This window comes from Anthonomus grandis, chromosome 4 (genome assembly GCF_022605725.1).
Source record: "Anthonomus grandis grandis chromosome 4, icAntGran1.3, whole genome shotgun sequence".
Taxonomy (NCBI): Eukaryota; Metazoa; Arthropoda; class Insecta; order Coleoptera; family Curculionidae; genus Anthonomus; species Anthonomus grandis.
Genome location: NC_065549.1, coordinates 2,972,629 through 2,986,864, shown reverse-complemented (window position 1 = coordinate 2,986,864; position 14,236 = coordinate 2,972,629). Strand labels below are relative to the sequence as shown.

General features: G+C 33.1%; 2 protein-coding genes across 3 annotated transcripts in view; one reads left to right on the top strand and one right to left on the bottom strand.

Annotated features, from left to right (window-relative positions):
• The first annotated feature begins 24 nt into the window (after positions 1 to 24).
• On the top strand, positions 25 to 6,747 carry LOC126735502 (actin-related protein 3). Its single transcript, XM_050439512.1, has 9 exons — positions 25 to 212; positions 286 to 466; positions 519 to 833; positions 894 to 993; positions 1,055 to 1,238; positions 1,295 to 1,437; positions 1,493 to 1,602; positions 6,402 to 6,485; positions 6,543 to 6,747. Exons 1-9 carry the CDS (start codon positions 169 to 171, stop codon positions 6,636 to 6,638), a joined length of 1,257 nt encoding a protein of 418 aa, XP_050295469.1. The 5' UTR covers positions 25 to 168; the 3' UTR covers positions 6,639 to 6,747.
• LOC126735501 (tether containing UBX domain for GLUT4) overlaps positions 6,730 to 14,236 on the bottom strand; it is an 8,714-nt gene continuing 1,207 nt past the window's right edge. For both annotated transcript variants that reach the window (XM_050439510.1, XM_050439511.1), the window contains exons 5-6: positions 12,862 to 13,409; positions 6,730 to 6,971 (exon numbers count right to left, since the gene is read on the bottom strand). In XM_050439510.1, coding sequence (XP_050295467.1) covers positions 6,785 to 6,971; positions 12,862 to 13,409 — 735 coding nt within the window. In that variant the 3' untranslated portion in view covers positions 6,730 to 6,784. The remainder of the gene's footprint in view (positions 6,972 to 12,861; positions 13,410 to 14,236) is intronic.

Sequence of the window (14,236 nt, the reverse complement as noted above, 5' to 3'; positions counted from 1 at the left end):
GGCGTTCGGACCAAACTGTCCATGAGTCAAAACCGAAACGTCAACGAGGTGCGGTTTCTTGTCACTCCGATAACAAAACATTAGGATTTTCCGGGGTGTTTTTCCCCCAATTTTAGCAAATCTTCATTAAAAACCGTGTTTTAAATTGCTAGTTTTAGTTAGGCCAAAATGGACGGCAAATTGCCCGCGTGCGTTATCGATGTGGGGACCGGGTGAGTCACCGTTAAACGATTTCAGATCCTTCCCCCAAGAGCCCCAATAAGTTTACACCCCCCCTGTTTCCAGATATACTAAACTGGGCTTCGCCGGTAACAAAGAACCCCAATTTATAATACCGTCTTCGATTGCCATAAAGGAATCTGCCAAAGTGGGTGAACAAAGCACTAGGAGGCTCGCCAGAGGGGTGGAAGACTTGGATTTTTATATTGGGGACGAGGCCTTTAACGCAACTGGATATGCCGTAAAGGTAGGTTTAATATTTAGGTACTATTATTAGACCTTAATAACACTGATTATAGTATCCAGTCCGCCATGGTCTTGTAGAAGATTGGGATCTGATGGAACGTTTCCTAGAACAGTGCATTTTTAAATATTTAAGAGCAGAGCCCGAGGATCACCATTTTCTTTTGACTGAGCCCCCTTTAAACACCCCAGAAAATCGGGAATATACTGCAGAAATTATGTTTGAAAGTTTCAATGTGCCTGGGCTGTATATTGCCGTTCAAGCTGTATTAGCTTTGGCCGCCAGTTGGGCCAGCAGGAGTGTGGCCGAGAGAACATTGACTGGTATTGTTATTGATAGTGGAGATGGGGTTACTCATGTTATACCAGTGGTATGAAATAAGAATTTTTGTTCATATATATAGTTTTATTTGGAGTTTAACTGATTTTAGGCAGAAGGTTATGTTATTGGGAGCTGTATTAAGCACATTCCTATTGCAGGAAGGAATATCACTTATTTTATTCAGTCACTTTTAAGGGAGAGGGAGATAGGTAAGGAAGGCTTTTTTGAAGCCAAATAAATGTTTTTATTAATTTGGCAATGGTTTTGAAGGTATTCCTCCAGAGCAGTCCCTAGAAACTGCTAAAGCTATTAAAGAGAAGTATTGCTATATTTGTCCGGATATTGCCAAGGAGTTTTCTAAATATGATGCAGATCCTGGCAAATGGATGAAAAAGTATGATGGCATGAACGCTGTTACAAAACAGCCATTTTCAGTAGATGTTGGTTATGAAAGGTCAGTGAAACATGTTATATTTTCAATTAAATGTCCCACTGTATATTTTTTTGCAGATTTTTAGGTCCAGAAATATTCTTTCATCCAGAGTTTTCAAACCCCGACTTCAATATTCCTATTTCCCAAATTGTTGACGATGTCATCCAGAATTGTCCCATTGACGTGCGTCGACCCCTGTACAATAATATTGTCTTATCCGGTATAAAAAGCATTATTTTCGACGAATACAAATTATTAAATTCAATACTTTTAAGGTGGTTCAACAATGTTCAAAGACTTTGGCAGAAGACTGCAAAGGGATATTAAGAAAACCGTTGATGCCAGGCTGAAACTCAGTGAAACTTTGGGAGGTGGAAGACTTAAGGTAATTTTACTGTTTATCTCATGGTTCACTGTTGTAGTTGGAAACTTTCAGGTAATAACGTCTATTTATTAGCTGGAAGTTTTCATATATGACAGCTGTAAATTTCAAAATGAACAAACTTGCAGTAGGAAGCTCTGGAATAAAATTTCAAATTTATCCAGAAAAATTGAAGTTAATAATATGGCTTAAAAAATTGAATAAGACACTAACCCAAGAGAATTAAGAAATCTCTTCCAGTCTGGACAGCCAATGGCTGAAAAATGACTTTAAGTAGTGAGATGGAAGTCACCATCTCAGTCAGGTGTGTGGAATATAACAGAAAAGAATACTGAACCCAGAAAATATATGAAATAAGGGGACAAGAAGAAATTGCTTAAAGTTTTTAAAAATTCAAAAGATAAGGCTTAATTCCTGGAAGGTAATATAAAAATATCTGGAATAAAAAAATGCCTTGAAAAACCTGGAAAATAGCAAGATGATGAGGAAGGAAGATAAAATGGATTTACATTCCAGAAAGAAATAAATGAGAAAGTTGTGCAAAAGACGAATGATTCAAGAACATTCTGGATGATCAAAAATAATTTTAAATGTCTCAAATAAAGTGAAAAATGACTCTAAATGTCTAATGTATGTGGAAAATAACTTGAAAAGTCTATGGACTTAGGCAAAAAAAAAAGAAATGGCCTTTAAAGACCAGAAAACCTTGAAAAATGCCTTTACTAAGAAATTACTTTATTATTCTAAGGGGCCGTAAAGAAATTGCTTGAGGTGCCGAAGGAACCCAAAAACCTGGAAGATATCAAGAAAGACTTTAACTACTTTAAAGGAACATAAAATAGCTTAAAATGCCAAAAAGAAATATAGATGAGAAATCGCTGTAAAAGTTCAAGGATTCAGGGACAATCCAGATGATCAAAAATGACTTGAATAAAAAGGAAAATGACTTCAAATGGCTAGAAAACCTGAAAGAATTACTTCAAAAGGCTCCTGATATACTCCTAGTACTTGTAATGTATAGAAAATAAGTTCAAATGTCTGGCATATAAAGGAAAAACATTAAAGGTTCAATGAGGCCAAAGAAAATGGCTTTAAATAACCTGAAAAAAGTTCCTGGTAAAAAATTAAAAACCAATAAATAAAACTGACCCTAAGACTAATTGGAAATTCATGATGTTTTTGCCGCTAATATAAATACATTTTGAGCCGGTGATGAATTTAAGGTTTATATATGGATTTCAAACCAGTACTTTTGGCAAAATTACATTTACAATTTTATCTTTGCGAAAGGGAGTAAATAAAGTAAAGTCAAAGGAACGTTATAAACAAAACGTTGAAATTAATGAATTTCAATTTCAAAACACAATGAATAAACAAAATGCCACTTGTACAATTAATAATACTGCATCAATCCTCGACCATTAAATAAAAATTAAAGAAAGGGACAAAGTATGAAGATTGACAAGGATACACAACGGACACACCGAAAGAGAACTTAACAAAGTAAAAAAATGAGTTAAATCAACCAAGAACAAAATTACGAAAACGGTATGCATAAAAAAACACTTTAGGAAACACAAGGTGTAGAAAATTATGAGAAACAGAACATGAGTTTTTTAACAGAAGACAAAGAGTTATTGGGTTGAATGGTAAAATTTGTGATAGAAGCCAGGATGTTGCAGAGCAAAACACAAGAAAAAATAGGAATATATTTTCAACAGGAAGAAGTAGAACAAAGTATTAGTCTAAGAAGAAGATGAATAGAATCAATATGATAAAAGACCTGAAAAATCACTTAGAACAGAGTGGCCAATTGCCAAAAGAAATAGTTATCAAAAATAGTGCCCATTTTTAAACAAGGAGAACAAGACAATATAACTGTCGACCAATTTCTGCCTGGAAAAGGCAATAAAAGCTATAAGAATAATAGTAGAGTTCATAGACAACATCTTCAAAGCAATCGTGAAACCGCTAGCTAAAAATACGAATCCTAAAGGACTAAAGGATCCAAGACCGATCAGTATTCTTTCGGTAGTTTCTAAACTTCTTGAAAAACATATTAAAGAAAGAAAGAAAGAAAGAAAATGTGCTATATTACGTTAGACAACAAAATCTTGTGTACAAGCATCCTAAAAACTAAAAAATTCCAAATTCACTTTGAATTTCAAACAAACATAACATCTAAAACACTTTACCATAAAATTTACACACATTACCAAAATTAATCATAACAAAACAGATTGAGAAAAAAAGCATCTTTTTGATAAATTTCATTAAAAAATAAGTAAAGCTGTCAATAAAACAGATTGATAAATTATTTAACAGGAAACAAAACTAAAACACTAAAATGATGTCAGAGCACAGGTTAAAAGGTATCATTAAAAAAATCGTCAAGGCTATAATATGCCCTGGATAATAAAAGTGATTTTAATTCCTTTTTGAATCTCTTAACTTCTAAAATTTGTCTGATACATAGAGGAATATGGTTGTAAATTTTTTTGCTAAGGTATATAAGTGAGTTCTTGGTGAGGGAGGATGTAGGGATTTGTAAGGGAAAATCGTTAACCTGGCGAGTCATATGACCAGTGTTAGAGGGAGGTTTAGGACATTTATGAATAAGAGTAGCTGTTTCTAAGATAAAAAGAGAAAAAAGAGTTAGGATTTTTTGAGATATAAAGAGAGGTTTACAAGAATCTCTTAACCCAGCGGAACATAGGTATCTAACTGCCTTTTTTTGAATCACAAAAATTATGTTTAATAATCCCTTGTTGCTTAAACCCCAAAAAGGCAAGCCATAACGAATAAACAATCATATTAATAAACAATTGTACGACTTCCTAAACACGTCAAATTTTATCTCATCGAGCCAGTCAGGATTCCGATCTGGTTACAGCACCTCTACTTGTTTAGTTAATCTTTTAAATGATGTTCGTCACAGTGAAGATAAGAAACTAATAACTTGCCTGGCATTTCTCGATTTCAGCAAAGCATTCGATACGATTAGCCACAATATGCTTTTAGCCAAGCTTCATTACTATGGACTCTCTGATGATTCTGTAAAATTTTTCGAATAATATTTAATAGATAGATCCCTTTGCGTGGAAATTGTGAGAGATTTTCAAAGCGTTCGATCTGAATTTGTACCAATTGCCACAGGTGTGCCTCAAGGCTCAATTTTGGGCCCTCTGTTGTTTTCCATATATGTTGCAGATATGAGCAATTCTATTGAAAACTCGAAAATTCAACAATATGCTGATGATTCTCAAATATACACTTCATTTTCTTTAGATTATGTAAACGAAAATATTGACAAATTTAACACGGACTTGAATAATTAAAAAAAATTCTCCGATGATCATAATTTAAAACTAAATCCTGCACTCTATTTTTTAATGCTAAATATCAGATTGAGAGAATTAGGCAATTATTTGTTCCACAAATAGATAATATGCCTCTGGCCTCAGTTTCAGAGGTGAACAATTTGGGTATACTTTTTAATGATTCGCTAACATTTCAAGCACATATTAATAATAAATTAAAAATTGCTTATATAAGATTGAAAAAACTTAATTATTTTAAAAAATGGCTACCATCCAAAATAAAGTATCAATTATGTGACAGTTTAATATTATCGCTATTCGACTACGGTGATGTGGTTTTAAAAAAAAGATGTAGTTTATATGGTTCATCTTTGACGATGCAATTAGCACACCAAATACAAAACAGCTGTATGCGTTTTTCTTACAATATACCATTTAGAGAACATATTAAACCTCATTTAAATAATAAAAATATCCTTAATATGAGTTACCGTAGAAAACTTCATTTTTATACTTTTTTACATAGAATCTTAAAAACTGGACAACCCTCATACCTTGCAGCGTTATTTAATCCATTTTTCCATCAGCGTCATACAAGATTTGTAAATAAATACGGGGTACCTCAACATCGCACTGCAGCTTTTCAGAGATCTTTTACATTTATAGGGATTAAATTGTGGAATGATTTACCAGATGAAGTAAAGGAATTTACTTATAAAAGATTCCTGAAATACGCTAAGCAAGCTTATTAAGAAATGTGCACATGATGTTATATTAGTTTAGTTTTCTATTTCTAGATACTTAATAGTTTATATACAGGGTGTCCAAGATAAGGATCCTAAGCATGGGGATCTCGGTACCTGTTGGAGATACAGCTTCGATTAAATTAGGAAAAAGTTGTGCACTTTGAAGCGTATTTACATGCCGTTGATAAACTTCAAAAATTTCCATGGCCTGCTGAGATATTTGGAAAAAACGGAAATTTGCCAATATCGATTTGTAATAAAAAATGGAATCAGATACAGGGTGTACTTTCTTTTCGCGCCATAGAAAAAAATAAAGTTGATGATGGTTTCTCGAAAACGAAACGTCGGATATAAAATTTAAAAGCGCCATCACGTACTACATCAAAAGTGTCAATAGTTTTTTGATATCTTTTAAAATAAAGCCAGGAAAAAATAAAATCGATATTGGCAAATTTCCGTTTTTTCCAAATATCTCCGCAGGCCATGGAAATTTTTAAAGTTTATCAACGGCATGTAAATACGCTTCAAAGTGCACAACTTTTTCCTAATTTAACCGAAGCTGTATGTCCAACAGGTACCGAGATCCCAATGCTTAGGATCCTTATCTTGGACACCCTGTATACCTATTGTGCATTATCTTAGAACGTTTATGTAAATTTTAATAATAGTAATAAATAAATACTACATTTTTTGGGAAAAGCATTACAAATTATATTAATTGAATACACATTTTCAGCCTAAACCGATTGACGTACAAGTGGTTTCCCATCACATGCAAAGATACGCGGTGTGGTTCGGTGGAAGTATGCTCGCATCGACAGTAAGAACCCTTTTTTTAATAGAATTTCACACGTTTTCTCTCTCAATGTTTTTTTAGCCTGAATTTTACACGGTATGCCACACGAAAGAGCAATACGAGGAATACGGACCGAGCATTTGCAGGCACAACCCAGTATTCGGTACTATGACATAGGTGGTACTGGTCGTATAGATTTTTAGGTTAATTTTTTGTATTATTGAATGAAGAGAGAGTTTTATCAGTAAGTAATAAAAATAAACTCGCCTTGAAACCATAAACACAATTTATTACAAAAAAAAAAAAAAACAACATAAGTTACATTAATGCGGCTTAAACCATTTGGGGTATTCGGTAGTGTTGGTGACGACTTTTCTTTCAGTGGCGCCACCGTTGTCGGAACTAGTGCTCGCCCCGTAATTCACCGGATAACTGTCATTAGTGTCGTCTGTCATGATTACGTCGTCGTCGGGGTCATCGGATTCGGCAACGTTTCTCGTGTTTTGTTTCCTTTAAATAAGAATAATAATCTTCATTTAAGTTATGTTAACATTATAAGTAGATACTTATACAATGGAAAGGCAAGAGTGCAGCTGAACAAGGTTTATTCAGCTGATTTATAGACTTATCCTGCCAAATAAGTAAACAAAAAATCCCTAAACTATAACCAACTTAAATAAAATCTACCATAATACAAAATGATGTGTGGGCCCAAGGCATGATTGAATGAAGGCTTTTTTTTAATTGAATGAAAAATTGGTTCAGTTCCCTTTGAAGGTGTGCAAATATTTAGTTGCAATATGCCAGGGAGGCATATAATATGATTCTAAAAGCTTTTGAAGGCATTAAAAATTACCTTAAATACCTATGGTAACATAAAAAATCTCTTTAAATGCCTGAAAAAACGGCATGTGTATTTCTAAGGCCTGAAAGACATAAAAAATACGTCAAATTCCTGGAATAAAGCTAAAAGATGACTTGTATGTATTATAATAGACAGGAAATATCAGGTTCTTAACGTAGTCAATTAATTTAGTAATTACGGTTGTTATGTACCTATGTGGGGTATGCATTAATTAATGACATAATTTCTTTACATGGATATAAAAAAAAATTGTACTATTATACTCAATACAGTGTGTCCCACTTAAGGGTTAAGAGCCACCTCTCTAAAATTTTTGTTTCTTGACCAATTTTTACTACAAAAACTTTTTTTGTTGGATATCAGATGGTCAAAAATGGCACTTTTGAGCCAAGTTCGACATTTAGAGAAAGCAGGTCATTGCCTACTGTATTCAACTTTGAAGTGCGAAAAATCGAGAAGTAGTATTAGCGATATTTATTTTTGAAAAATGGTACTGGATTATTGTTCAGGACCACTTAAAACATAAGTGTACCAAATTTGGTTATGATAGTATACAGGGCGTTGAAATAAATTGGAGTCAAATTTTTAAAAGGCGCAATAACATTCTTAATCAAATACGAATATTTTTAAAATTTTTGGCTAATTGGCATGCGTCTTGAGAACACAAAGGTTGGAACAATAATCGATCATATTATACTATATGATCGATTATTGTTGATATATTGATGATTATATATGTTTTTTTTATGAGTTTGTTTGTTAAATTCCAAAGATATGAGTGTGTCTGGTTAAAAATTATTTTATGGTTATTTTACCCAAGTATGCTATGAAAGAAAATGTTCCTGACAGTTTGTCAAAGTTTTCATGCATTTAGTTCAGTTTGACTGCTTGTCGAACAATTATGGGTGATTATAATTTAAACGAAAGAGTTGAAGTAGTGTTCGATGGAGTTAGAACATTTCGTGAAGCTGCGGCGGAATTTAACAGGAGACATCCTGGTAAAAACATCCATTACGGGTTTGATCAGTCTGGTTCAGTAGGCGGAGTACGTCCTTATTTACATCGTAATCGAGCAAATAGAAGAGTCCATTAATTCAGTGGCCAGCACGTTCCCCCGACCTTTCTCCCTTAGATTTTTTTCTTTGGGGAACTCTTAAAAACAAAGTGTACAAATCAAGACCGCAAACTCTACATGATCTTTGTGAGCGCATTAGACAAGAGTGTAATGAAATAAGCAGGGTACAGTTAAGAAGGGTGGTAGTAAACAACAGAAGACGCATAGAAAAATGTATAAGAAATAATGGAGGACATATTGAAGGAACTAATATTTAGTTTTGTGGCATTAATTTTTAAATTTGAGTGTTAGTAAAGATAAAATACTAGTAGTAATGTTATTGCGCCTTTTAAAAATTTGACTCCAATTTATTTCAACGCCCTGTATACTATCATAACCAAATTTGGTACACTTATGTTTTAAGTGGTCCTGAACAATAATCCAGTACCATTTTTCAAAAATAAATATCGCTAATAATACTTCTCGATTTTTCGCACTTCAAAGTTGAATACAGTAGGCCATGACCTGCTTTCTCTACATGTCGAACTTGGCTCATAAGTGCCATTTTTGACCATCTATCCAACAAAAAAAAGTTTTTGAAAATTGGTCAAGAAACAAAAATTTTAGAGGGGTGGCTAACTCTCAAGTGGGACACACTGTATATCGCTATCTTAGTTATCAAGTAAAAATCACACTACCCCGGCGTTTTATCGATCATATCGGTTTATACAAAGGTATTTATTATCTTAGACGTTTTCACTTTTGAAAGACAGAAAAAATGACCTCGAAATTGTGCCAAAAGCTTGGAAAACATGAAAAATTATATACAATCTTTAAAAGAGACATGACAGATACATTATACCTGGAATAAAATTAAAAAATACCTAAAATGGTAGAGACGCAAAAAATGACCTCAAACACTTGAGGAGGATATGGAAAATAATCATGATATCTTTGACTAAAAAAATTGAAAATTCCCTTAAAAGTGTGATAAAAAAAATACCATAAGTCAAGAATAAAATGAGAAATCCTGAGAAGTACTTCGAATGCTTGTCTCAGAACGGTTTATCTATAGCTTTAATCCAACAATCATCTTCCAATATTAATAATTCCTTTGACTATAGTTGACAAATCCAATGGTGTGATTCCCATTTTAATCATCAGATGCTTAGATATTGGCTGATTTACAAGAAAACAATAATTTTATTGAGCGGAGGCATTCCTGTGATAAACCTTCCAACATATGTCATCGACTACTGTAAAAATTGCAATGATTTCTTCAGTCATAAGAGTCATTTAAGAATTACTCCATTATGATCTCCAAGCGCTTGGTCATTGGCTGATTTACAACAGATGCATGATTTTATTAAGTGCATAAGACACTACTGTGATAAATCTTATAATATCCCTTCATCTACTGCAAGAATATCAATGTTTTCTTCAATTATAGTTGAAGAATCATTCAAGGAATCTATGATTAAAGAATCACATAATTTTGATCATCAGATGCTTCTTAGTCATTGGCTGGTTTAAAAGAAATCAATGATTTAATTAAGTCCAGGCACACCTGTAAGAGATCTTGCAATATTTTATCTTCTACTGTAAAAATGTCAGTGATTTCTTTAATCATAGTTGAAGAATCATTAAAGGAATCCCACGAATCAAGAATTGGATGCTTTGTCATTAGTTAATTTAAAATAGATGAATGCCAGAATCCTGTGATAAACCTTCCAATATCTCCTCATCTACTGTAAAAAATGCAATGATTTCTTCAGTCATAATTAATGAATCATTCAAGGAATCCATGATTCAAGAAACACACCATTTTGATTTCCAGGTGCTTAGATATAGGCTGATTGATTTGATTGAGTGTAAGCACTCCTGTGATAAACCTTCCAGTATCTCATCATCTACATTGTAAAAATATCAACCGAGTTCTTCAATTATAGATGAAGAATTAGTCAAGGAATACATGATTCGTAAAGCTCAATTATTGAATTAAGCAGAGGCACTCTTGTGAGAGATTCAAGAATTACAGCAAGAATTTCAATGATTTCCTCGATTATAATTGAAAAATCATTGAAAGAATCCATGATTCAAGAATCACACTATTCTAATCACCAGGTGCTTGAATATCGGCACCTTTATGAGAGATGCATGAATCTTAATGATTTCTTCAATCATGATTAAAGAATTATTCAAAAATGACTCCATTGTGATCTCCAGGTGCTTGGTCATTGGCTGATTTACAACAGATGCAAGATTTTATTAAGTGCATAAGACACTACTGTGATAAATCTTATAATATCCCTTCATCTACTGCAAGAATATCAACGATTTCTTCAATTAGAGTTGAAGAATCATTCAAGGAATCTCTGATTGAAGAATCACATCATTTTGATCATCAGATGCTTCTTAGTCATTGACTGGTTTAAAAGAAATCAATGATTTAATTAAGTCCAGGCACACCTGTAAGATATCTTGCAATATTTTATCTTCTACTGCAAAAATGTCAGTGATTTCTTTAATCATAGTTGAAGAATCATTCAAGGAATCCATGATTCAAAAATCACACTATTCTGATCACCAGGTGCTTGAATATCGGCACCTTTATGACAGATGAATGATTTTAATGAGCGCAGATACTCCTGTGACAAATCTTTCAATATCTCAACAACTTCTGCATGAATCTTAATGATTTCTTCAATCATAGTTAAAGTGTAATTCAAGAAATCCCACGACTCGAGAATGACACCCATTTTGATTACCAAGTACTTAGATATCGGCTGTTTTACGAGAGATCAAAAATTTTCATTGACGGGTGATACTCCTATAATAAATCTTTAAATATCGCAACATCTACTGCATGAACATCAAGAATCGCATCATCTTAATCACCAAGTGCTAAGATATCGGCTTTTTTATACAAGAGATAAAAATGTTATGAGTAGTGATACTTCTGTGATAAATCTTTCAATATCTCAATCTTTACTGCAAAGAATATCAATAATTTGTTCAATTTTAATTGAAGAATCCTTCAGGAAATCTATGATTTAAGAATCACACCATTTTGATCTCTCTTATTTAAAAGAGGTGAACTACTTTATTGAGTGCAGGCACTCCTGTGATAAACCTTCCAATATCTCATCATCATGAATAACAATTATAATTATTGAAGAATCATTCAAGGAACCCCACTAATCAAGAATAATGCCATTTTGATCATTAGATGCTTGTCATTAGTTGATTTATAAGAGATGAATGAATGGGTAACTGGAAGTATTTCGGTCATCCTCCCTAAATTTATTTAAAAGCATTAATGCAACATATTTCGAACATATAGCATGTCCATCATCAGGGATAACAATCAAGGGGTTCTGTCAATTCATCTTATAGTGCCTCAGACAAGGTTAAAAAGAATAAAAATTGCATATTAAAATACATGTGAATGGGACAAAACTTGGATTTACTAAAACTTAAAACTACATAATTAAAACAGTTGGTCAATAATAATAGGGATTGAGTACAGGCACTCTTGTGACGAATCTTTCAATATCCCTACATCTACTGTAAGAATATCAATTATTTCTTCGATTATAGCTGAAAAATTATTCGAAGAATCCATGATTCAAGAATCACACTACTTTGATCACCAAGTGATATCGGCTCCTTTACAAGAGGTGAATGATTTTAATGAGTGTGATAAATCTTTCAATATCTCAACCTCTACTGCCAGAATATCAATAATTTGTTCAGCTATAATTGAACAATTATTCAGGGAATCTGTGATTCAAGAATCACATCATTTTGGACACCAGGTCTTTGATATGAGAATCAAATTTTTTAATACAGTGCCAGCGGAAGCAAGGCAGCTTCTAATTAACACACATATTTTATTGAAAAACTCATCATATAAGAAAAATTTTAATCTTATTTAACGAGTTTTTAACCAAGTTACATGTCCATGTCCGGCACTTTGTTTTTGGTTAAGTGTATTTAAGTTACAGTTTTTTTTTTTTTAAATGTTTTAAGTAAATTTTTGTTAGTATAGTGAGCGCAGAAACATTGTTTGTATTATTGATATATTATGTAAACATTTTAAAAGTTCCAATGACACGAATAAAGAATTTCAATGAAAAGAAAATTTCAAAAAAAACTTCTGAAAATGCCTCTTGGAATAAATCCAAAAGATATTAAAAATGCTTGGAATGAAATAACATATAAGTACTCATAAAGGCCATGTCTGGAACGGTGTCGGGAATTACTTCAAATGCTCAAAGGGCTCACAAAAGTATGGGATAAAATAAAATGAAAAGATAATGAAATAAATACCAGGAAGAAACTTTAAAAGGCTCAAATGCCTTGAATAGAATTGGAAATACTTGACAAACATTTCCCCAAACACTAAAAACGAAATACCTTGTAGTAAAATTATTGACTGAATTCTAATTAAATGATCTATGAAATAAGTCGAATCTTACCTTATTCTGGCCGCTGCTAAACTAGCAACACTATTACTAGTAAACATACTTTGAAATTGACTTTTCAAGAAACCCTTTCCACCCTCCCTAAGTTCCCTGGGGCTCCCGAAGTAAATCAACGCCCCCGGCACGCAACCGACCTCAATCAATCTACTGTCGTTACTCAAAACGCTCTTCGGAGGTGCCGTGTACAAATAAAAATCCAAACTTTCATCATCCAAATACGTCCTGATAAAATTCACGATATCCCCGACCGTTTCAGTGGGTTTGAACGTCCCTTGAATAACCGTCCGATCGGGAAACTGCACCCTGATAATCGCTCTCTTGTACTTGTTCAGTTGCCTCAGTTGTTTCTTGGATTCTTCCAGGTTTCTCAGGTGGGAGGTGCGTAACGCTTGGTTTTCCAGTTCGTGACGTTTCCTCTTTACGTCCCTGAGGATTTTTCGGGCGTCGTCGATTGTCAACTCGAAAAAGTCGTCGGGTAGATCTTCGGTAGGAACGGAATTGGCCGATTCCAGGGAGAAAATCATTCCGTTTCTATCGCCACACTGAAATTTTCAAAGAATCTAATCTATTATACATTGAACGTGAACAGGCTTGGAACTCCTAAATTATTTGCAAAAGTACACTAAAGGTACCATAAATTGTATTTATTAAATAAATAGTAAAATACATACACATAATAAATATATAATTCTTTTTTTATCCAACTGAGTATCGAGGGATTCATACTGTTGGAATACATCTGTAATGGAAGACACATCTTTACAAATTTTACACTAAAAAGAGACAGACCTGATTAATGGTCAAGGCATCAATCTCAGCAGCAGTTAATTAAAGAGAAACAATATTTACAGATTCAAATTCAAAATATGCTTTAGTGTTTTAAACATTTGTTGTTGTGAACAAAGCTGTATAAAACACAATAGGAACTAAATACATTAAAAAGTATAATTAAAACAAGCAGTTTCCTGACTTCCTTTTTAAATCTCTGAGCCTGAGAAATTTGTCTTGAACTGTAACTGAATATGCAACCACAATCAGCATCTTTATGACTCCACAATATGGTGGTATCAGCAATAAACTGGACCAGTTTGTTGCATACAGCAAAAATAATAGACGTAAGGGATCTACTGGAATCCTATTGTGTAAGGTTTATAAGTGTTCCTATTTGATAAGATTTAAGGTTTATCCTTATGTTTTGGCCTTAGGAGGTTGTAATTTCAATTGTGCACACTGATAGAAAAATAATATTTATTATGTAACACAAAGTACCAGAGAAATGAAAAATTGCGATACTTGGTGATTTTCTCTAATGTTGACTGCTTTAACAAGTTTATAAATATCTATGAAATGTGTGGCCAAATTATTAAAG